At 40.8% G+C, this 23,231-nt stretch overlaps 2 protein-coding genes across 3 annotated transcripts in view; one reads left to right on the plus strand and one right to left on the minus strand.

The window, feature by feature from the left end:
• Nucleotides 1-1,438: 1,438 nt before the first annotated feature.
• Nucleotides 1,439-3,033, plus strand: LOC122400441 (3-ketodihydrosphingosine reductase). Of its 2 annotated transcripts, none has more exons than XM_043401916.1 (4): nucleotides 1,439-1,529; nucleotides 1,981-2,410; nucleotides 2,488-2,729; nucleotides 2,789-3,033. In XM_043401916.1, the coding sequence occupies exons 1-4, from the start codon at nucleotides 1,524-1,526 to the stop codon at nucleotides 2,999-3,001; spliced, it is 891 nt and encodes a 296-aa protein (XP_043257851.1). In that variant the 5' UTR covers nucleotides 1,439-1,523; the 3' UTR covers nucleotides 3,002-3,033. The 2 variants fall into 2 exon arrangements, with proteins under 2 accessions (XP_043257851.1, XP_043257850.1); XM_043401915.1 differs by having other exon boundaries at nucleotides 1,509-1,689.
• Nucleotides 3,034-6,557: 3,524 nt separating this feature from the next.
• Nucleotides 6,558-23,231, minus strand: part of LOC122400477 (zwei Ig domain protein zig-8-like) — a 40,941-nt gene continuing 24,267 nt past the window's right edge. The window contains exons 2-5 of the mRNA XM_043401971.1: nucleotides 20,757-20,908; nucleotides 13,952-14,162; nucleotides 12,429-12,725; nucleotides 6,558-11,411 (exon numbers count right to left, since the gene is read on the minus strand). Of these exons, the coding sequence (XP_043257906.1) occupies nucleotides 11,227-11,411; nucleotides 12,429-12,725; nucleotides 13,952-14,162; nucleotides 20,757-20,908 (845 nt within the window). The 3' untranslated portion in view covers nucleotides 6,558-11,226. The remainder of the gene's footprint in view (nucleotides 11,412-12,428; nucleotides 12,726-13,951; nucleotides 14,163-20,756; nucleotides 20,909-23,231) is intronic.

Raw genomic sequence — 23,231 nt, forward strand, 5'->3', positions numbered from 1 at the left:
TTAAATGTAATCGGTTAAATTTAACTTTAAAAAAAAATATTCGAAGGTCAGACAAAAATATAATGTCACATTTAGTGTACGATTAAAATATGATTGAAAAAATAAAAAAAAAGGATTTGTTTTGGCAGGGTTCGAACCAGCACAGCAGAAGAAGTTCGGAACTTGCAGGCAAAGACCTCATCACTCACGCCCCGCTGATTATTGGTGAACATAGTTCTATTTCTGAAAATAAGTACCTGTAATAACTTTAATAATATCTCAAAGTAAAACCTAACCCAAAACCTGGTACCATTCCAACTTTTCCTTGTTAGAAACGAGTTTTCAATTTGTCTTAGCGAAAATCACAATCACATTTTGCACATTATTCTAAAACATTTGAATGTATAAGATTTCATTTAATGTTTTCTTTTCTAGAGAAGATAGAGAAAAAGTTTATATAATTTTTTTTATATAAAATTTAATTCGTCCTAAGATTTATATGAAACATTTAAAAGATTTTTTATACATTATGCCTATACATATATCGGAACAACTATGAAACAAGAGGTATAATCTGTAAGGAGTGTATGTGTGTGGCTAGGAGAACCGTTATCGTTTGCGTCGATAGGAGTGTTTAGTCTAACAATAAGCTAGAGTAGGTATCGAGTGAGGTGTTTAGGTTTAAGCTGAAATACGTTTTAGAGACTGCGTCTCGAATGTGCGTTTTGTTTAGATCATTATTATAAGATAGGAATAAGGAAGGGTCAACTTTGACTGCAGGAACGTCACTCTGTATCGAACGTTAGTCGAGAGCAATCACAGTTTTACGTTTATGATCTTTTACGTTTACGTTTTATGTCTTTCTTTTATGTTCTTTATGTTAAATAGTTAGTAAATATTAAATAATATAATTACATCGTTACGTTTAGTGTTCACGTATTTGAATCCGTCCACACGCCTTTGAAATGAGAACATAACACTTAAATGTAAAGTTTCATTTAAATTCATTCAGCTATTTATATTCAATCGTATTAATAATATACATATGTGTGCTCATACATGGGAATAAAAAAAAATGTCTTTTTTTTCAATAATTAAAATATGATCAGGAGGTCTTAAAACGTGTATTTCCGTAAAATAAATTTCACAAAATTTTTTTTTCATTATGGGTACTTTGCTTACGTGCGCCTACATAGGTCGGAAAGTAAAAATGCCTGGGCAGTCGAGAATCTCGGCTCGAGAATCCAAATCGTATGCCGTTGACTGGAGGTCGGATTTCAGTTGTTTAGAGCGAGAAGGCAAATGTGAGCCTTTCTCTCTCGACTCCCACGAGGCGATCCGAAATTACTTCGGGCGGCTTCGGAGAATCGAGAAAGAGGGCATGCGTCAGTTTGCCTTTGTCGACTTTCCGAAACTCCACGAGCTCACGTACGCGTATCTGGCATGTGTGCGTGTGCACCCGGCGGTGCTTTTCTGGCATCTCTGAACTGACATCTCTGGATGGTGGTAGAAGAATGGAACTCGGAATTGAATATCACTAGTTTATGTCGGTACGTAGTGCTGTTATCAACTTTGTAGAAAGTTATTGTAATAATGCTTAACATAATACTAATTTACGCAATAATTGTTGTTTTTCTAATCACGGTTTTGCTTTCAAGATATTTCTTTTGGCGAGCACGTCTAAAAACCGTTAATAACAAACACGTAGTTGTAAGTAATACAAATCTAACCTAGACTTAACCTCTCCTAAAGCGATTCGTTGTTAATAAATTAATGTTTTACTTATAGAAACACCAGGATTATTAATGTTTACTTTCATTATTTTACTCGTTAATGTGCATGTAAATTTTTTTTTCGTTTTTAATTAGCAATCAGTTTTAAAAAACTATATAACGAGTGTCCGTATTTGTGCTGTTTTTGTGTTAGTTCTTTAACCGGCTTTTACTGTTTATTGTTTAAAAGTTGTAGACGTTTCTTACGAAAAATAATATGTTTTGTTAGGTGACTGGTGGATCAAGTGGTATAGGAAAATGTGTAGCAATTACAGCTGCCAAATACGGGGCACATGTGACAATAATTGCAAGAGATGTTCAAAAATTAGAAGCAGCAAGAAACGAAATAGTTCATGTTTGCAAAAACAAGGACACTCAAAAAATCGAATATTTATCTCTTGATGTTGGCGAAGATTACGAGACGGTTGAAAAAGCCTTAGGTGATTTAGAAAGAACTATGGGTCCAATATATATGTTAGTGAATTGTGCTGGTACTGCAATTTGTGGAAAAATTGAAGATACCAGAGTTGCAGATTTAAAAAAAATGATTCACATTAATTTCTTGGGATCCTATTATTGCACCAAAGCTGTCGTACAAAGAATGAAAGCTTCTCAGGAAGGAATTATTGTTTTAACTTCTTCCCAAGCTGCACTATTAGGTATGCACTTCAATGTTATTTAATTACATTTATTCTCATTATCTAATTAACTTTTAATGTATCCTTTTATTGTCTAGGTATATTTGGCTATTCAGCCTACTGTAGCACGAAATTTGCACTCCGTGGTTTAGCTGAAAGTATAGCCATGGAACTTGCACCGTATAACATTTCTGTGACTCTTAGTCTACCTCCAGATACAGATACACCAGGTTTTGCCATAGAAGAGCTATCAAAACCTCTTGAAACAAAACTCATATCAGAAACCAGTTCTTTAGTGAACCCAGAAGTAGTAGCCAACAAACTCTTTAAGGATGCATTGGTTGGTAAAATTAAAACTGTATAAATAATAATAAATAATAATAATAAAAAATTTTTCAGGCCGGAAAATTCTTCTCTACGGTTGGTGCGGAAGGTTTTATATTAACTGTTTTATGCTGTGGTATGTCACCATTTAATTCGACAATCGAATTAGTCGTGCAATCGATGTTACTCGGCCTTTTCCGTATTATAAGTGCCTTTTACATAGTTCGTTTCCGAAAAATTATTAAGAATTGTATGAAGACTCGTGACAAAAATAAAAAATCCGAATAAATAATTTGTGCAAGATAAAATGAAATATAAAATCAATGCGATGCAAAAAAATGTAGCGTTTCTAACCTCTTCGATAATTGCGCGGGTAAATCTCCGAAATCCACGCTGATACCCTAACTATTAAGCTCCTTCCTAAACGAGCGAACTGATCGAGTTTTTATTTGGCAAGACCAGTATAGAAACCTGAAATAAGGCATTTTTTTACGATTTTTTTTTAGATGGATGGAAAAATAAGAGGATAATAATATTCAAGAATGTTATTAACCATGTTGTTAAGTGTTAAAAAAAAAATATTTATTCAAAAATAGTGCAAAATGACGATGCTGTAACCATTCTCGCGAGGCGCGTTTTGAATTTCAGGCACTCTGCGGCATGCAGTGTAACTGACAAAAATTTTCTCTTAATCTGCATGAGTATAGCTAGAGAAATACGTAGGGGATTTTTGAAACATTAATTTTTTTGTGATTGGCGATCGTTTGAAGTAGAAAGTTCAATTTCGTACAAAAAATGGGGCAATCATTTGTCAATAAATAATGTTAAAATTAACTTATCGAAGATCACCTACGTATTTCTCTAGCTATACTCATGCAAAGTAAGAGAAAATTTTTTGTTTTCTTCCAGATACAAATTTGCACTATTTTTGAATAAACATTTTTTTTTGTAACACTTAACGACATGGTTAATAACATTCTTGAATATTATCCTCTTACTTTTTCATCCATCCAAAAAAATGCTTCATTTCAGGTTTTTACAGTGATCTTACCCCTTAAAACATTTTTAAAAAAGTAACCGGTCGTAGTCGATTATTTAAAAACAGAGAAAAGATAAATACCCGCCGCGTTCGACAGCAGCGGAAAGAGAAGTCGTCAGTACCTGAAGGAAGAAAGACACGTTGCAGTACTTAACGGTTTGGCTTACTTTTTATTTAGTATCCCGTAAGTTCATAGTATAATGTTCTTCGTTAAGCTTTATGATTCTTACACACATAGAACGGGACAGTTCTCCTCGTCCCTGTTGCCACGATACCTTGAAAGAACGGAAACGCTGAGAATTGTGTGTAATGTGTAGTTCGACGTGGACGATGCTCCCCCGTGGGTAATAATGCTCGCATCTGGCTTCCTCCGATGCATTAAAAATATCCAGCACATCAACGTCGGGTAGCTCGAACGGTTATGTTAGCCTTTTTAGAAAAAAAAAAGAAAAAAAAACGAACCCCACGCAGAGCATCGGCCGATTCAGCTGCGATTTATGTCCGTGGAAGCCGGAGCGTCCAGCTCTCGAAACCGAGGCCGAACTTATGCAGAGAAATGGCGGATAACGAAGATGTGTCTCTCGAAATTGCAAATCGTTAATGATCGGTTTAACATTGATTTATTATCTCTCATCCCGTCGCTTATTCTTTGTCTCGCACTCATACAGGCACTGCAACCACGCGCTCGCACTTCCGCTCGTTTCACAACTGTGCTCGATCGGACAATCGATTATTCTCGACATCATCTCGCAGATTCGATAATGTTTATTCCCGTTTACCCTAAAGCGCTCAAGGTGTGCAGCCGAGAATCTGCGAGACGAGGCTTGCTTCGAGAGATTTCGCTTATCTTTTTTTTTTTTATTTTCTTTTTCGTTCGTTTGTTCTCTTTAATGTTTTCGTCTTTAAATTTACGTTAATTTTATATCGATGTTCGCTCATTCGTGCGCTCGACAAACGCTATACCCCCTTCCATCGTCACACCCTACACGATTCGCCTTACACCCGCCTCATCGTTTTTGGTTTTCAGTCGATTGTACGTTGCGTATAATTAATTGTCATCAGCTTCGTCGAACGTTCGAACTGGCAAACGGCACGCGTTAACGATTAATTAGACCCATTGCTACGTGTGATCTGTCGCGCATCGAAAAGGGGAGGTGTCACGAAAAACTGAAACGCTCTTGACAGGACTGTGGTTTTTCTTTCTTTTTTTTCACGCGATCCAGACTCCTGATTTATTGGCGCCGAACGGAAGCGACTCGTGCGACTTTTTAACAAACAAATACGATGCCGGTAACGAAGATTCGTGGAGTCTCGATGGCGGTCACTCGTTTACTCATAGTACAATAAGAAAAGCGCGACGAATCGTACAATAACATCACCGATTACAAGGGGTTGATGAAAGTTTCGCCGTCCCGAGGGTTTCGATCGACGACCGTGTACCCTTTTTTTTTTATTTCTAACCCTCCACAGCTAAGTTCTTTTCTATTTCGTCTGCAAACTATCCGCGTAAGGATCTCTGATAACGAAATAAGAAGCGTACAAAATGCAAAGTAACGCGTCGAGAGAGCACACAAATGTAACCATGAATCTATATAATGATTAAATACAGTTGCGGAGAAAATATGTATGTACATTAAGGTTAAAGAAAAATACATTTACACGTGTATGGCTGTTAACGAAAGATCCGACGAGTAAACGGAAATACAAATTACACCAGAAGGATTTATCTAAGGTACATACTTGGTTTTTTTTTTCATCTTAAAAGTTATCTACACTTACAAGGCGCCACGATATCGTCGCAAATAAGTACCCTATAACACCTTCCATGGCTGACGGCAGCAACAAGCGGTAGAGGGTTAAAATCACAATAATCATACATGTACGCTTCTCGTGGAATCCATACCATTCTCGTTTCGCAACAGTATACAAGTATCACCGACGAGGATTCGCATGCAAATCCCGCGGGATCTTACCAAGCGACTCAGCTTTAGCCATCGATCGCGAGTTTCGTCATGCAACGCACGTAGGACAGTATATCGAACTTTCTTGTCGGTAATCGGATCGGCGGCTTCGCTGAGACGATTACTTCCGGTTCGTTGATTCCGATTTGTCTCCGGTAGAATCGAATCACCCCTCTGCCTTTACGTATTTACCTACTATCGAAAAAACTAACTCGAGTATCTACGCGTAAGAGCACATCGACAAACTGTCAGGACGGTCAATCATCACACGAAAAAAGGATCTCCTTTCGCTATTCGCGTACCGCGACTCTCGGGAACGGGCGCGTTTGTCGCTGGGGCGGATTTCAACCTACGTTAGGTCGTTCCTCCCTATCGGGATTGGACGACGTTCGGTGTGTTTCTTTCATTGGGCGCGGGAATCGTGAAGTTTATCGGGGAAGCAAAGTTTTATTTACGAGGATTCAGCCACGTTTCACGGAACTCGAACGAAACGCAAACAAATCACGTGAATTCTAACGAATACTCGAAACCAATATCCGCCCCGCGAGCCATCGACAAAACCGAGAATGCATAAGTACGTATTCGAGTCTGCACAGGCGGGCACCCTAAGAACAGAAAACTCCGCGACACTTAAGAGCTACTATAGACAATGGTACAAAAATTCAATGCTCTTTACGACGTTAGTATACCTTAGACGACGTTTCCTTTTATTCAATTCACCATCGTCGGCTTTATAATCATCATCGTCGCTTTCTTTCGTCATTCGACCCTACCCCCGCCCCCCTCCCACCCCGATCATTGTTATTTGAATTATAATAAAGGAGCGACGAGGACCAGCGCGGAAATTGCAACTTTCTTCTTCCGTCTCGCGGAGGATTGCACCACGGTGCGCGAAGAAAGGGTGCGAAAAAGGGGGCGCAAGCTTTAATTGTGGTCTCGTGGCGAGTCCCTATCTTTGGCTCTTTCTGTTTATCACTCGCCGCGAGTGGCTTTGCGAGGCGTGGGAAGAAGAAAGGGAAGAAACGGTACATGAAAGAATGTTCCCGGTCGCCCCTTTTTTATTTTAAAGTGCGTCATTCGACCAACGCCTTGGCGCGTCAGTCCAACGAACAACCCCTTTTATTGTTTGCCCTTCTTGCCCGTGTATGCGTTTCCTTTCTTAACTATTTACTCTCTCGTTCGCTCTTGTTCGCACGTACACTCAACCATCGCTTCCAACCGTTTCGCATGCACCACACACAGACACTGCTCACCGCGGACATCACGTATACGCGTTTACGTTCACACCTGGTTATTATGTCAGACAATATATCCTTCATTTATATCCGTTAGTTCTTACGCTAGGCGTTAATTAGTGTTACATCTATTTAGTCGCGTGTGGCCGGCCCGTGCTATCCAGGAACGCGCTACAAACAGCTGCGCTCCTTTTTGTTGCCCCTGTGCACCGACGTGTCAGAGAAAAAAGCATTCGCGTCGGTGCCCTCTCGTTTGCTCTTTGTCTTCTTCGCTCTCCTTTCTCTGTATATTAGTTTCTCTCCGTCTATTTTTCATTCTTTCGTTCCCTCCCGCGACGAACTCCTGGAAGTTCCACGACAAAGCAACGTCGAGAGGGGTGCCACTGGCCGCCATGTTGCGAACGCGCAGAGACAGAGAAGCTGTTAAACCACTCAGAGACGGGCGTCGGTATATTCACGCTCAATGTAAATGTACGACTACCGGTCTGAATAGGTGAAAAGTACAGAAAAATAAATCGTGTGCCTCAATACTTATCCTATTATTAACCAAATAATATAATGCGTGTCTTCTAGTCGCGTATCAGCTTCCTTAATTTTGTATCCTTTCATTTTTTTTATATTCAAAACATCCATGTGTGTGTATAGCGAATGGGAGGAGCGTTTAAAGTCGATGGAATTTTCGTAAACGAGAGAATGAAAGAACGCGGTGCAAAGTTCGTTTAATAATGTATCGACGAGCATCGAAAGATCGAAAGAGCCCTTGTTCGCAACTTTGATTAATTCATAGCCGGCTGTTGGCTCGAATGACGGGCCTCGAGCCGGTTAGCACGGGCGGCCAGACCCATTCGAATGCGTTTACGATCCGAAAAATTACACAGTAACATTATTTATTTATTTATTTTTTTTTTTTTGTTTCTTTAGTGTAACACGTACGGCATATCGTTAATTAACGTTACGTTATTTATATACTATGTATTTACAATCACATGAATCGTAGATATTCTAACGTATCGTTCGTCTCGTTCGACTAACTTCCATTTTTCATTTCTTTCTCTCAGCACACCTTTTCGTCTCCCTCTAATTTCTTTCACTTTCTTCGCAGTTATTCACAGTCTCCCCGTCACGATTACGTCCGTGCGTACGCCACCGCAGAACGTTTTTCTAATTTAACCCCCCGCACTGCACCCCAGCGACTCCTGTATTATCTGTTGGCGCCGCCATGTTACGTCGAGCTGAAACTTGTTCAATATTTCAACACCGTTGTGCAACGTATTCGCGCACGTACACACACATATACATATATATATATTTTTTTTCTGTCTCGTTTGTATATATATATATATATAGTATTATAAAAAACAGTATCTTCTAGCTCTTGCGAGAAAAAAGCAAATTTACGGGTCGCCTCGGGCGGCCCGAAAAGCTGTCCGTCCGTATGTTTATACAGCCGAACATGCAGAATGATAAAACGGTCGGGTCTGAGCCGGTAAGATGGATCGTAATCGCGATCCTCGAGCCATCGTTACGTATCGATCGATAAAATTCGAGAAAAACGATACGCCGAGTAGGCGAGAAACTACAAAAAGTACGAGGGAGAATTTTGGCTGGCATGATAACAGAATTGTATTGTCGATATCGTGTCGAGTGTTCAAATACATTGGTCGCGTCTAAATTTCTGTCGTAAATCGTACCTCTGGCCAGGAATTTCGATTCTCGAGTGGATTTTTAATCGAAGCGATTAGAACTGAGCTTCGTATATACTTTGAAATCTTTGAATAAGATCATCGTGTTTATATTTAAACCATTAATCAGGAATTTAATACCAGTTAAAATAATAATTCTACGTACTGAAAGCCCAACGAAAATATTTGCTTTTAAAAAAAATCGATTCAGAATCGAACATCCTTGTTTCTATCGCTAATGGAACAGCGAACGTCTAAGACTACTTTCGTCTGTGAATTAGCAAATCACTTCTTACGGGACCCATTCCGTTCCGAATTTTTGACACGCATGCACGGGCATATAATACTTTTTGTTGGCTCGTGTCTATACTCAATACGCTTGGAATACCAAAACATCTGTCACCGTGGATCGTCCCGAGGCATTCGGTACGTTTCAATAAAACTTCATTGACAGAATTTCATCGGCAATACAACAATATAAGGCAGTGTCAGCAATACAGGCAGTGATTCGTAGAGTAAATGACGTTTCGAAGAAGTGGCCGATCTGCGGATCACGACTCATCGTGATTTCCGGTTTGATCTGGCACCAGAATATTCAGGAACTGCAAGAAACTCTGATATGGAGGGTCGACATCGTTGATATGAATGGTTCTCCGACGAACGAGAAGCGACCTTAACGTCGTTTCCTCCGGAAATAAACGTACGATAAAGGTACGGGTAGAGTCACCATTGATTTGCCATTAGACTTGTTTCCGTTTCTTTAACCAAGGCTGAACAAAGACTGATCTTTAAATTCGTTGGATTCTCCGAGGACAGGAAGGAAACGATTTTCAATAAATAAAACACGTGCGTCTACGAGATATTTTCATCGTACAAATTCTCAATTGTATATACATTCTTCTAAGCAGAAAACAAAAATAACATCTATATTCTGAAAATAATTATCACGCTTTCATCTCGATCGTACGCGTCGTGTTTCAATTGTTTAAACTTTCCAACAAAATGGCAACACGTTGTTTAGGATACTGTTGGCTGGAATTGCTAAATATTTTAGTCCCAACGTCGTTCGAACACATGCAGTATCATTTACGGAAAATACAAGCATCGAAACTTCTAAATACCGAGTCTACTGAAAGTCTCATAGAAAAATAAGGAAACATCGAAGAAAGTGTTCGCGTAGAGGACGCGGAAAAAGCGAAAGAAAGTTATAGTGCGTACACGTACAACATGCGTCGAACCGTTTCGACGGATCGTCTGGCTCGAAACGATCCCGGATTTCTGTCGGTGGACAGTCGAGTATAGACACGTTTTCGCTAATCGTTTCCTATTCGAATATAATTAATCACATCGCTTCGAAAAAATTCATCGAACAAGTTTCAATTCTATCGAGCGGCGCGGACGAAGTTCTGTCGGCGTTTAGCGATCCCCTCGCGTACCGTTTCGTTACATCACCGCCACCCCCGCCCAATGTTCCATCCCCTATCGCTCGGCCCGCTCCTTTCCTCCTTCTGGAATCACACTCGCGCGTTGTCGAGTTAATCTCGATGCGAAAGAAACTACGAAACCCTCCCAATCTCCTCGACAGAGTCTTGCGATCGATCACGAAGACCTTGTTGCTGTTTGGCTTCCCTTGGCGAGAAAGACACGAAGATCGCGACACACACTTTTGACAATGATGAATAATGAACAAGAAGAGGGCGGTGGGACTCGGTCTCGAACTCGCGTTTCCGGTCGCCTTCCATCCGGGGACCGTTTCGTACGCGTTCCTTTCACGATGCTATCGTTAGACGAATATATACAATGATTTCGCGTGACGTATAGAGATTATTAAAACGATCGATTCAAAACGATGGGAATACAAAAGACGCTATCGTAAGTACGCTCGAGTTGTTGTGGAAGATCGTAGTTTTATATTTATAGTTCCTATAAAAAATTCGTGTCGCTTTTTTCTCTTCTAGGAGAATGAAGGGGGGGAAAAATTGTATTCGCGAGCCTCGTGTCGTTCGTCGCTGTTGCGCGAGCGTTTATTTTCTGTCGCAGCCATCGACCGCGCGAAGAACTCGCGTCGATTTAACGAGAAGCCCCGCGAGTAATTAACCCCTAATTGCTAACGGCCGGATCACATTGTCTCGACGCGCGGAACGCGTTTCTCTTTTCCCCGTCCGTGGATCTGCCGTTCGTACACAGAGAAAAATCGGTTATCATCGGAACGTTAACGATCGTCGTTGGTTTCTGGAGCGTTTCTGGTGTTTCGAAACGCAGAGCGTCGGGGATAACATTTTCAACGTCTGTCCATCCGATCGACCGACGTTTCAACTCTCTGTCGCATTCCTCGTTGAAGCAAGACGCTAATTGCTGGCCAAAAGGAACCAATCGACCCCACTTTTGTCGATCCCACGTTCTTCGTCGCATATTCTTCCTGCGTTTCTTCGAATAATCCAGTGGTCTTCGTTGGCGAAGCCATTTCCCGAAGGAGCTTGTCTCGCGTGCTCTTCGTCCCGTTTCTCGTCGCTGGAGCGTTCCTCGAGGCGTGTTCCGGGTCTCGTAGCAGGAGATAATCGATCATCTTGCGGCACCATCCTTCTCTCGTTCCTGATTATCGTTCTGGTGCGAAATAAGATGGGGTCTTCGAGTAAAGGACCATGAGAATCATTAGGACGAGGACGAACAGGCGGCTGCCGTGACTCGAATACAGCGTCACGATGCCTGCCAGCCACCACAGCGTTGGATAACCACCCGGTGCAGAGCTGATCCCTCTCTGAATCGCGGCTGGATGTTCACCTGCGGCATACAATTCGATAATAAGAAATAAACTTCGTTTTAGAACAATTGGAAACTAGCACGTCGACGATTTGTCGTGAAATTTATTTTTACAGCCTCGTTCAAGAGTCTACATTTAGTTTCTAATGTTGAGAATTGATTTTTTTTAACTCGGTGAAAAATCATGTATATTCTTCATAAATAAATAATATTTGCACGAACGTTGGAATATCGTAAGAAACTCGACGGCTTTCTTTAACGAAAAGTTTTCTAAATCGAACAGTCGACGTCAGAGACTACATTCGACAGTCGATGGATCGTCTCTAGTAAAATGCTATTCCTGGTGCAATAGCACATCCAAACACATTGATATTTTTCAGCGTAACTTCGTGCTCACTATGAATGGTACACTCACAAGATGAGGTCACGACCCAGATAAACCCTTTCTGGATGGAATTGATCTTAAAAGGAGGTCGATAAGTATACATGAACTCTAGAATATTAGGTGCCAATTCCCCGGTATTTAACAAAACCGATTTCGAACGTTTAATTTTCATAAGCAGTAACTTTCTGGATCAAAGCCAGCGAAATACATATAAGCGTTACATAATTCTTCCGTACTTTTCTCTCGAAAAAGCTCGTCCCAAAAAATGTAAACCAACTATTTTCCAAATATTAAGACAGTCTCTTGTATTATTATGAATTAAAGTACGAAAATGTATCCTAGCCCCTCAAATAAAAAATAGTATAATCCTTTGGAAAAAATAGAAAAACACCTAACGTTTGGTAAGGTTGAGAAGACAACGTTCATAGTAATTTTTAATAAATGCGCGTAACCAGCTAGTATTTTAGAACTGATTCCATTTGAACGTTTCTTATCCGGGTCGTCGATCTCTCCGTAAGAGTTAAAAATGAATCTTCAGCTTTGAATTCACTTAAGGGAACATTTTTTCCATTCCGCGACATCATGATGGCGCTACATATTTCCTCGCTGAAACGCGAAAGAGATTTATATTACCGGGATGCGAAAACGCTTACCATTCAACACGTGAAGCTGCACGCTCGCGCTGTCCAAACTGCTCGGGCTGCAAGTGTAATTACCCGAGTCCTCCGTCTTCGCGTTGTGGATCTCTAAACTGCTGATCGTGTCGTTATTGATCCTCTCCGTCTGGATGTCGATCTTGCCCAACTGTTTGTCCAGAATGCGATTGCCCTCGTGGTACCAAAAGACGTAAAACGGACCCTCGAGCGACTGTTTTATCATGCACCGTATGGCGACTGTACTTCCGGTCTTCACGTACATGTCGCGATCGCCTATGATCTCGATCTTTGGCACTGAAAAAAACCGACCACCAATGTATCTCTTTCGTATCGTCATCCGGACGAACACACGTACATTGCAATTTAGGAATTCGAATACCGAACATGGCCAAAAATGATTTCATTGTTCGTTCGTCGATTACGTATTTGTAACAGCGATTGTGAAGACGATCTTCTTATCTTTGTAATACTTCGTTAAGCACAAAAATCTAAAGGAAACTCTGGAATTCCTGAATATTCGAAACATCAAATATTTCACAAACAGATTTATGTATCAAAAATTACGGTCTGATAGTTATTAAGATCGCGACTTCTGCTAGAATTTTTAAATATTACGTGTCTCAATTAAAAGATAATTAACAAGCATTACTCCCCGACAGTATAATGAATTTAATACGCGTAAGAGGAAACGTTTCTTGATTACGAGGATGTGTACGATCTACGTATCAGCGAAGTCATCGAAGATAATTACGAGTCACGGACGCGAGTAGATGTACGGCTCGAACGATGCACTAACGACGATAATGTTGTTGATGATTAGTACGAGAAACGGGTCGTGGAATATTAGAGGAGCATCGGTATCGTTGAGAGGGGACAACGAAGTAAAGAAGAACCAATCGGCGAAATGAGATCGGCTTAGGGAAGTTAATAATTTATGATGCGAGTTTACAGAGCTCTAGGAGAATAAAGAGAAATATCTTTGACTTTGGAAATTTAATGAAAAAAGTATAATACGTGTTCCTTAGATTTTTATGTTTTGGCGTATTAAAAGGATCGACGCTGGACGTCTCGATAGTGAAATTTCGATGCTTACCTTTTTACGGGTCTCGTAAAGAGGAATACTGTATCTTAATGCTCCTACGGTTATCGATCAGCTGAAACTTCGTCCGAGGAGTACAGCGGAACCTCGATAATTGCACGCAAACTTCGTTCGTTGACTCGTATCGATCAGGGATGATCATTTGTCAACGAGCAAAGTCGGAGGTGGAGGAAACACAGCTGGCAGTGATCATAGATAGCGAAGCCGTGCGCTGTAAGAGCGGGGGCTCTTTCTTATTGGTTCGTTTGCTTTGTTGCTGGAATATTCAGCCCCGTTTTGCAAAAAATTACCAAGGTTCCGCTGTACTTGGACGATCGATAACAGAGAGCTCGTCCGTAGCGTTATAAAAATAACGTTTTGCGTCGACAAAGAAGTCTCGTTATTGGCCTGCGTCGTGGAAAGAGTGTCTACGCGATCTCACCGACGATGTTGAGCTTGATGATGTGACTCTTCTTCGGATCGGTCGAGATTTGGCACTCGTACTCGCCCTCGTCGCGTTGCTGGACGTACTTCACCTGCAACGTCCAGCTGTCCACAGCGTCCACGAACAGCGCCTGGAACCTCTCGTCCGGGACAAACATGGTTTTATCTACGGCGAGGATATGCGAGTCCCTCCTTCTGATCCACGACACCTTTCACGTTTCGGGAACAAACAAGATAAACATCGATCGTATCGTTCAAACTCGCTGTTCTCGTATTATTACTCGTGAACGTTCTTAAACTCGACGATTACGCATTTCTATTCTTTGCCACGAAAATGCAAGAATAATTGGGAAAGTGTATTCCATTTGATACTCGAGCTTAATAATCTTTGGAACAGGCGGGATAATTTATGCAACCCAAGAATTTTTATAATTGGAAGCGCAGGATGAATAGGATATCATGTCAGCACGAAAATATGGTCGACGTTACGACGCATCCTGTATTCCACGGAGAAGGAAAGATTGGTAGCGGAAGAAATTGCGAGCTAAATTGTGTCAGTCATCTTGGTCAGCCTTCGTACGGTCCGCGTCTGATTAAAAGTTACGTGACACATTCTACTTTCTCGTGATTAACGATCCGGGGCTCGAGAATTCTGACGATCTTTCGCCACCAATTTCCATTCCCGTTTCTTAAGAATATTCGTTCTTTCGATTTTGAAAATTACTTAAAAGTATATATACAGGATGTTCGGCCAACCCTGTGAAAAATTTTAATGGGAGATTCTAGAGGCCAAAATAAGATGACAATCAAGGATACTAATTTGTTGATTGAGGCTTCGTTAAAAAGTTATAGAAACATTTCCGGCTACACAGTATGTTTTCGATAAAGAATTTTTTTCTCGAAAGTACGTAGGATTTCGGGGGTGTGTGTATTCGCCAAAAATAATTGTAATTGACCCCTACAACTGGAAATAATTTTTCCAGAACGATTTGAAATTTCTTAATTTTGTTGAATAATTTCACACCTACTCGAATTTTTTCTCGAAAGTGGGTAGGAATTCAGGGGTATGTCTAATGGCCAAAAATAATTATAATTGACCCTTGCAACTGGAAATAATTTTTCCAAAACGATTTGAAATTTCTTAATTTTGTTGAAAAATTTCACACCTACTCGAATTTTTTTCTCGAAAGTGGGTAGGAATTCGGGGGTATGTCTAATGGCCAAAAATAATTATAATTGACCCCCACAACTGGAAATAATTTTTCCAGAAGGATTTGAAATTTTTTAATTTAATTTTTTAATAATGTTTTAACGAAGCCTCAATCAAGAAATTGATATTCTTGATTTTCATCCTATTTTGGCCTCCAGAATCTCCCATTAAAATTTTTCCCAGAGGTGGCCAAACACCCTGTATATGTATATCTCCGAAACTCGCCAAAAAATTTTCTCGCGATATTGTTTTCCCCTTCCGGGACAAGTAGCAGAATTCTTGCAGCGCACGATCGTTCGAAATAAAAATAGAATCGAAAGGAAGGAGCGGACACGGCCACGATCATATATTTTTCTCATCAGTCTCAACGAGAAAAGTCAATACGGCACTTCTTTTTTTTTTCTCGACGAGGAAGCGCCGCGGAGAGTATTAATCTTTTCTGCTATACATCCCGCTCCATTGTTATATTTTTCGCGGATGTTTCTTCGCAAGGGGGGAGAAACGTAGATGCGGGGCAGGGAGAGGGGGAGGGGAATAAAGCGATAGAGACGTTTCTGGCGATGGAGTGAAATTCAGGCTGCGTCTGAGAGGATTCCGGGCGAGGTTCGTTCGATGAATACAGACAGGAACTGGAAGTCGAAAAAGCGCGGAAAAAGCTGCCCGATGGGGAAAAAGAGCGATGGCGAGCCCGTTCGACTTTCCGATCTCGGTCGATCAATCTTCCCTCCCTTGTCTAAGGTTAATTTATCGTCCGTCGATCGGGGCTCGCTAACGTTCTTTCGTCGCGGCTCGCGTTCGCAAGAAAAGCATATTAGGAGTACATTCAATTTATTTGCGCGATAAGTATCGCGAACGCCTGGCCGAGGCCGATTCAACGCGCGGCAGGAGGTGTTTCCACGATGTAACGACGACTTATGGTCGAGTAGAAGTTGTAATCAACGAAGTGGAGTAAGTGCTCCTATGGCTCGCGGGGACCGAGTAATACGGGCAAGGAATGGTAGTAATTTCACTCGAAGAAAAATTTGTTTGCGTAACTCCGTGGCATCGGAACTAATGAACGCAGTTTCAACGTCGACTTCTGAGCTGCAATTATTACGGGGGAAACTCGAAACTAAGTGATATCGGGTTTACTTGGCTTGAAGCTTTATAAATAATACCCACGGAGTGAACCCGATATCGCTGAGCTTAGTGTTTCCATGATTCAAAACCTTGAAATGGGCGTGTACTTCTACTGAGTTCCGATTAACTGTTGATTTAAACGATCGACGATGGAGTCCGCTGGTCGAGTTAACTTTGTTAGAATTAAAAAGAAATAATACTTTTTTTTTAAAAGGAAACGAAGCAGATTTGATTAGCGTCTGCGATGTAATCGCGTTCGAGTCTCATTTTAATTTGCATTCTTCTATCTCTCTGTTTGAGTTGATGCGGAACCGTGTTCGGTTGAAGTTCTCATAAAAAAGTAAGTCTAGCAAAGTGATCTGATAAAAGCCTCGAGGGGGGCTTTCTACACTACGGTTCGATCTTTTATCAAAACAGATTCAGAGTTCTAAGAACACAGAATTATAATTTCATAGCGAAATACAGGGTGTTCTTGAACTGCTTGATCACAATTTACTGGCGTATTTTACGAATGAGAAAATGTGGTTTAATATATGGTTTAAAATTGTAAGTTAAAAAATGTTTTTACGTTATGCTTGGTACGGACTAAGATTGTTGTACTATCAATTGGTGTCTAAATACGATTATTTATAATATCGAATAACGTTAAAATCTGTTCGTTACATTGTACATTTTCAATTAGTTCTTTTTTACGAAAACACAAAGCCCGTGAAACGGACCATTCTTATGGCTCGTAGAGCGAGACATGAATTTACGGCCCAGAAGAATGGTCCGTTTCAAAGGCTTTATAATTTATAGAGAAATTTATGTCTTGCTTTACGAACCGGGAGGATCGTCCATTTCAAAGGTTTATGTTTTCGCAACAAAAAATAAATTCATAAATTTGTCATGCTCCGCGGACCAGAAGCATCATCCGTTTCATGGATTTATCGCTTAAGGATTCTTGCGCGAACGAGAAAACTTATGATTATTAAATGTAAAACCTTACAGACGGTAGTATACAACTCCACGACTCGGTATAAGGAGCTTCCGCGACCCATTCTTAGGGTCGTGACCCGTCAGTTGAGAAACACTGACACTTCTGCATTTGAATAAAAATAACCGTGGAGATTTTAGCTACTCTTATTATCGAAACTCGGGTGAATTCGAGCAACACCTTCGGTGGGAATAAAAAGTTTCTCGCGTGTTGTTTGTCGAAAATAATTAGTCGCGTGTAAATGTCCACGAACGTGTAATTCGTACAACACGAAAAGGAAGCACTAGCGCGCGTTTCATAGTAGTTTCGATCGATAGAACGGGGGCAGCTGATGTTTGATCAACCAATTCAAGAACAAATCCCCCAACAAAGTAATGTATTCGAGCATTTCCCGGAACGAAACACGGAAATGCGGGGGACAACGTCGGGCCGGGCACGTGTTCCGCGAAATTGTCCGCAAAGAACAATCGCTTTCAATCGTGTTTCCGAGTGTGGCGGGCGCACAATGGCCGTTGACAGAAAGTCAGCGGTAAAAGTACGTTTAATTCCGCGCGCGATAAGTATCGGGGGTGTGAAGGGGTAGCGCGGCGACGGCGGCGGGGTCGCGACCCTTAAGTACGTAACCGAACGATTATACAAGGGTCGCGTGTCGCCAGACACTTAGTCCTGGCTCTCTTTCGACGTATGTACAACTTTCGTTGCCGTATACACAAAGGGGAGGGGAGGTTAAAAGTTCGCTAATGAGCGATACGGGACCGCGTACGAAAAGTTTTACTGCCGCGGCAGCGTCCCGGGTCGCTTTTCAAGGGACGCCCTTAAACGCGCCCTTACCAGGCCCGAACTCGTTCCCCGTCGACGCTGGATCTGGGTTACCTTGTCGCGGGTAAAACGTCTCTTTTTCCTTCTCCCTCCAAAAGTCGAACTCGTTACGCGAACAGTGGCTCGCGGAAGCATTAACAAAACCCGACGCGGCGTAACGAAACATCCAAACGAATCGCCGGGGAATGATCCGGGAAAACGAATCGAAAACTATGAATAACATTTTTTCATTCGAGACTCGGGCTTCGAGATAATCGAATTTCAAACGAAAAGAGTTCGGTTGCCGCGTCTGACCGTTGCTCGATGTTTCTACTTATTAAATTTTCTAACGTTATTCTTTACTTTCTCATTACCGTTTGAAACATTTCTAACAGATCCTCCTAACATATGTATTATTAATATATTGTAGGAGATTTGTATTGAATATTTGTGCCGCGCTTTAATTTCGTTGAATGTTAATTTATGTGCAAAAGGGTTGAAAGTGTTTTCTTCGAGAAGGAATGAGTAACCAAGGGCAGCGCGACGACAGACGTGATTCTTATGTGATATTAATTTGTGTTGCTAATTATTTCAAATTCGTTTATATAATTAGATCATTTGCACGTTTGTTCCAAATACAATTCTCTTTGTTGAATCCTACAGTATTATCTAATTGATGTAATCCTATATTTGCGCAGAGTCATTCCGTATTCAATCACCATCCGTTGCGTTTCTCGTAATTTTTTCACCGGCGCTTTAACTATGTAACAGTCTGTATTGCAGCTTAATGGTCTTAGGGGACACTGTACCGGGAGCACGCGATAAATGATCTATTTATCTGTCCATCTGTTTCCCTCTCTCTCTCTCCCCCCTGTCTGTTTCTCCTTCTCCCTCTTGGGTCATAAAATTCGCGCGGCTCGTATAATCCCGTTCTAACGGCCGCGAATCCGGACAGATTAGACTTTTATAGTTGAGCGTAAATTCTGTAACTGAGAGATACCCGTTCGGACCGTGTGTATCAGGTTATCGTCGCTATTTCGATTATTGTAATAGCGCGAACCGGACGTTTCCACGGCGCGAAATATGGATGGGACCAGCGTTAGAACGCGAGGCGGGAACTTTTTCGATGGCGGATCAGCGAGTTCATGGAAACCGACGAGTCGACGGTCGCCGCGATACCATCGACGTCGGGGCAACAGAAAACTAGGTATTCGCGTGCAAATAAATCTGCTTTATCTGGGCGCAGGCGGCGGCGGTATCCGGCCGTGCTTTTTGCAAGGAACGGGGACGAGATAACGACGCTCGAAGTTAGCGAATGTTTCATGATCGACCAGGAAATTAAGGAATCCGTAATTTGCCCGTCGGGGCACGTTCATCCTCGCTGCACCGTGTAATATCTTCATCTGTTACGTTGTACAAAGTGTTTCGGGAACGATGCGCCACGGTGCAAGCTAAACAAACAAACACGGTGTAAACGCGACTTTAATAGCGCTTCGTTCGGCCCCTAGAAACGCGTCGAGTTCGATAAAAGCGGACTTTGGAAACTGTAAAATGTTATTCAATTATTCGGGGAAACAATGGATTTATCGTTTGATTCGACGTGGAGAAAATGTTCGAACAATTCAATTTCTAAGTTACGTTGTACGATAACCCGACGTTTCGATCTTTGACTCATTCCAGGAGTACAAATTTAACAAATACTATAAAATGATCGAAACCACTTGGAAACTGATAATGCAGTGTATATTTGACGCGTTATAACGCGACGTTTCGACCTGGTACCAGGTCCTTTTCAGGGTGAATTTAATCAGGAAGGTTTTCTCAAGGAAATGCGGATAATCTCTTCTTTGAAACGAAACCACCCTTTTGGAGGTTCAACTTCCACGAGGCATATTTTCGGGCAACATGCTTGAGAAACATATTTAGGACGCTTGTCTTCCGCTAAGTGCTCAATTAAAATTACAACGTAGCAGAAAATCGTGGACGGTGGAACTTGCTAAAAGGACGGATTCGTGTCAGAGAAAAGATTACTATTTTAGTAGGTTGTGTCGATACGAAAAAGAGCATTTAGAATATAGAAGCATCGAGAAGCTTGTTCACGTTATTTTTTTTTATTTAGAACAAATCGCTAACTGGTTTTTGTATTTGTATAAGAATTCGTTTATTAATTATCGAGGAACGTGGTCCAATATCCACTAGCAATCCTTGGTTTAGTTCAATTACCTTTGAGACTGGCAATTGTATTTTGATTGGATTTTAGTTTTCAGATATTTGTCATCGTTTCCACGGACAATTAAAGTTTCAATTTAAGTGTTTTATCGTGCAATCGAGCACAAGTTTTAGATGTGCCCGTTATATGAAATTCAATGTTCCGAAGGGGATCGATAAATCAACCGGAACGTAACTTCTTTCTTTTCCTCTCTGCTTGTTAAAGATAAAGTATCGACGATTAATTTAAAATTGAAAATCGTTTATTCGGCGTCGGTTGATCCTTTACTGGAGTATAAATTAGCATGGAATAATCGAGGCTTTTCAAATCCGTGTTTAAACGGACTCGATTCAGTTTGTGGAGGGTTCTGTGCATATTAGAAACTTCCTCAAGAATTATAAACAACAGAAATTTACGCGAACGTTTCGCTGGGAGCTTATCACTTACTCTTAAAGTTAGAGTGTCTGCGCAGGCAAAGGTTGTGGACTTACCGATTTATTACCAAGCTGCCGCACTTTGCAGGGCAAGTAAGCATGCCTTCCCAACTGGGCCGTGATGTTCGTGGGGGTGTTTGCGTCGAAGTACGGCCCTGTGTAAATCCCGTCGAACCTCTTCACCAACGAATGAGACCTTGTGCTCACCCCTGAAAGATTCGATCAGCTTTTAAACAATATCGTCTGTATCAAATTCAATTTTTCGTACCCAAGAACTTAAAATTTAATAAATATCTAGGGATTATAATAGAAATCAAAACAATAGATTCATTTTGAAATTATCCTGAATAATTTCTAGAAGCACTCTCTGCGAAATATTATACAGTAAACAAATTAGTGTCCAGGAAACTGCAACATTGCGTTTAATGAAATAATGAGTACGTATTCCAGTTGTATGGCCTGGCAAAGCTTAATCAGCTTTCGGCGCTTTTCTATTTTTAACGGAACCTTATCCTTTAATATAATCGTGGAATTAATATCGCTTCTGTCAAATGTCGTTCTAAAAATCAAAATTGATTAAAAGAGACTGCCAACGACGCGTCTGATTAATTTTACGTACCAGTTGTCCGTTGCTAGGATCTATAAATTAAACATCCATTCAATTAAAAATTATTGCTCGATACAAATGTTTTTACGGCATGGCTTATAAGTGATATAATATTATATACAAAATATTATAATAATATAATAAAATATTATATAAAATATTATAATATTACATAAAAAATAACCCCAAGTGACGAGTTTTACTAATATTGCGCCTCACTTATCCCCCGCTATGATTTATGTATCGTTATTGGAGTAATCTCAAATTCATTGCTTAATACCAATACTCATGACTCTACAACTCCTCTCTGAGGAATATTGGTCGACCGTTAGATATCGTTGTACGTACGTAAACCTGCTGAAATACACCCCAAGTGAGTTTCCTAACTAATAATGCACCACGTTTGCTTCCTGTCACGGCCTCGGAATTAATTATAAACCGATTAAATTCGTAATTATTAACCGGTAGAAATGCTGCTCGAATTATGACGCAACGACGATTGTCAAATATTGTTCCAAAAATTGACAAGCTGCCACAAAATTATCCGAATTGTTTACTTACGTTGTACATAGTACTTTAATAAACGGTCTAGTAACGCGTATTAAAACTTTAGACGCGTGCAGTTCCGAAACCACCAGTGCTTTATCCATTATTGAGCTATCGTTGGGAGCGGCAAACCTTCCTCTTTAAAATGGCTTTTGGTTTTTGGCGATCCGACTTTCCATTTTGAAGATATCGCAGTCTCCGTCTGACGCATCGCGCGGGACCTCTCTTTCTCGTACTACGTGACTCGTGACCGAGTGGCCGAGTGACCTAGTTTCTTCGAGCATGTTCCGGTCAACGACCTTGACAAGACCGTAATAAGAAAGTAAACAAACGCTTCGGACCCTTATATCTCCGGAACTAGCCATCGCATCGACTTGAAACTAAAATCGCTATATCTCCGGAACTAATAAAGCTATCGACTTGTTCGAACGCTGGTTTTAAAGGTCATTTCATCCTCTACCTAATGATTATATCACCTACTACAATTTATGCCATCTTCTATGTTTATTTTAACATTTACTCCGACGCTTTACAGGGAGTTCATTTTAACGACCGAATTTTGAAGCATTTACACTAATCTGACAAAAAAATGTTTCGAATGAAAGTTGATGGGCACTTTGAGAAGAACAAAGTGCAATCAAAATATTTCCGAAAAATTGCAAATGTGTAAAGGTAGACGCTAAGTTTAAGAAACTGTGAGGTATTGGGTTGTCCGTAAAGTTCGTGCCGATTTTTGGTAGGTGGCGTAAAGACAGGTCTGAATATATCAGTACGATTGAAAACAAATGACAAGCATACATACTGTAAAAGACGGTATTTCAGGCATATTTGGAAAAAAATTTGGTTACGATGGGTTAATTTTTGTGAGTTTTATACGCCGTTCAATATGGAAGGAAACAAAGTGCATTTTAGGCATTTAATGCTTTTCTTTTACTAGAAAGGCAAAAATGTCATACAAGCGACAAACAAAATATGCGCTGGTTATGACGAAGGTGCTGTAGCTGAAAGGACTGTGCGTAAGTGGTTTGCTAGGTTTAAAGCTGGTGATTTCAACCTTGAAGACCAAGAACGCCCGGGTAGGGCCCCCACCACTGATGAAGATGAGATTAAAATACTCATCGAGACCAACCCACGCTATACGACTCGTAAATTAGCAGAAATGTTAAATATGTCAAAATCCACCATCCACGATCATTTTATGAAGCTTGGTTACATAAACCGCTTTGACGTATGGGTTCCCCACGATTTAACGGAGAAAAATCTAATGGATCTCATTTCCATTTGCGACTTGCTCTATAAACGTAACGAGGAGACATCATTTTTGAAGCAAGTGGTGACGGGGGATGAAAAGTGGATCATTTATAACAATGTGGAATGAA

The sequence above is a fragment of the Colletes gigas genome, unplaced genomic scaffold (genome assembly GCF_013123115.1).
Source record: "Colletes gigas isolate AHSC1104 unplaced genomic scaffold, ASM1312311v1 Colletes_gigas_Sc00018, whole genome shotgun sequence".
Taxonomy (NCBI): domain Eukaryota; kingdom Metazoa; phylum Arthropoda; class Insecta; order Hymenoptera; family Colletidae; genus Colletes; species Colletes gigas.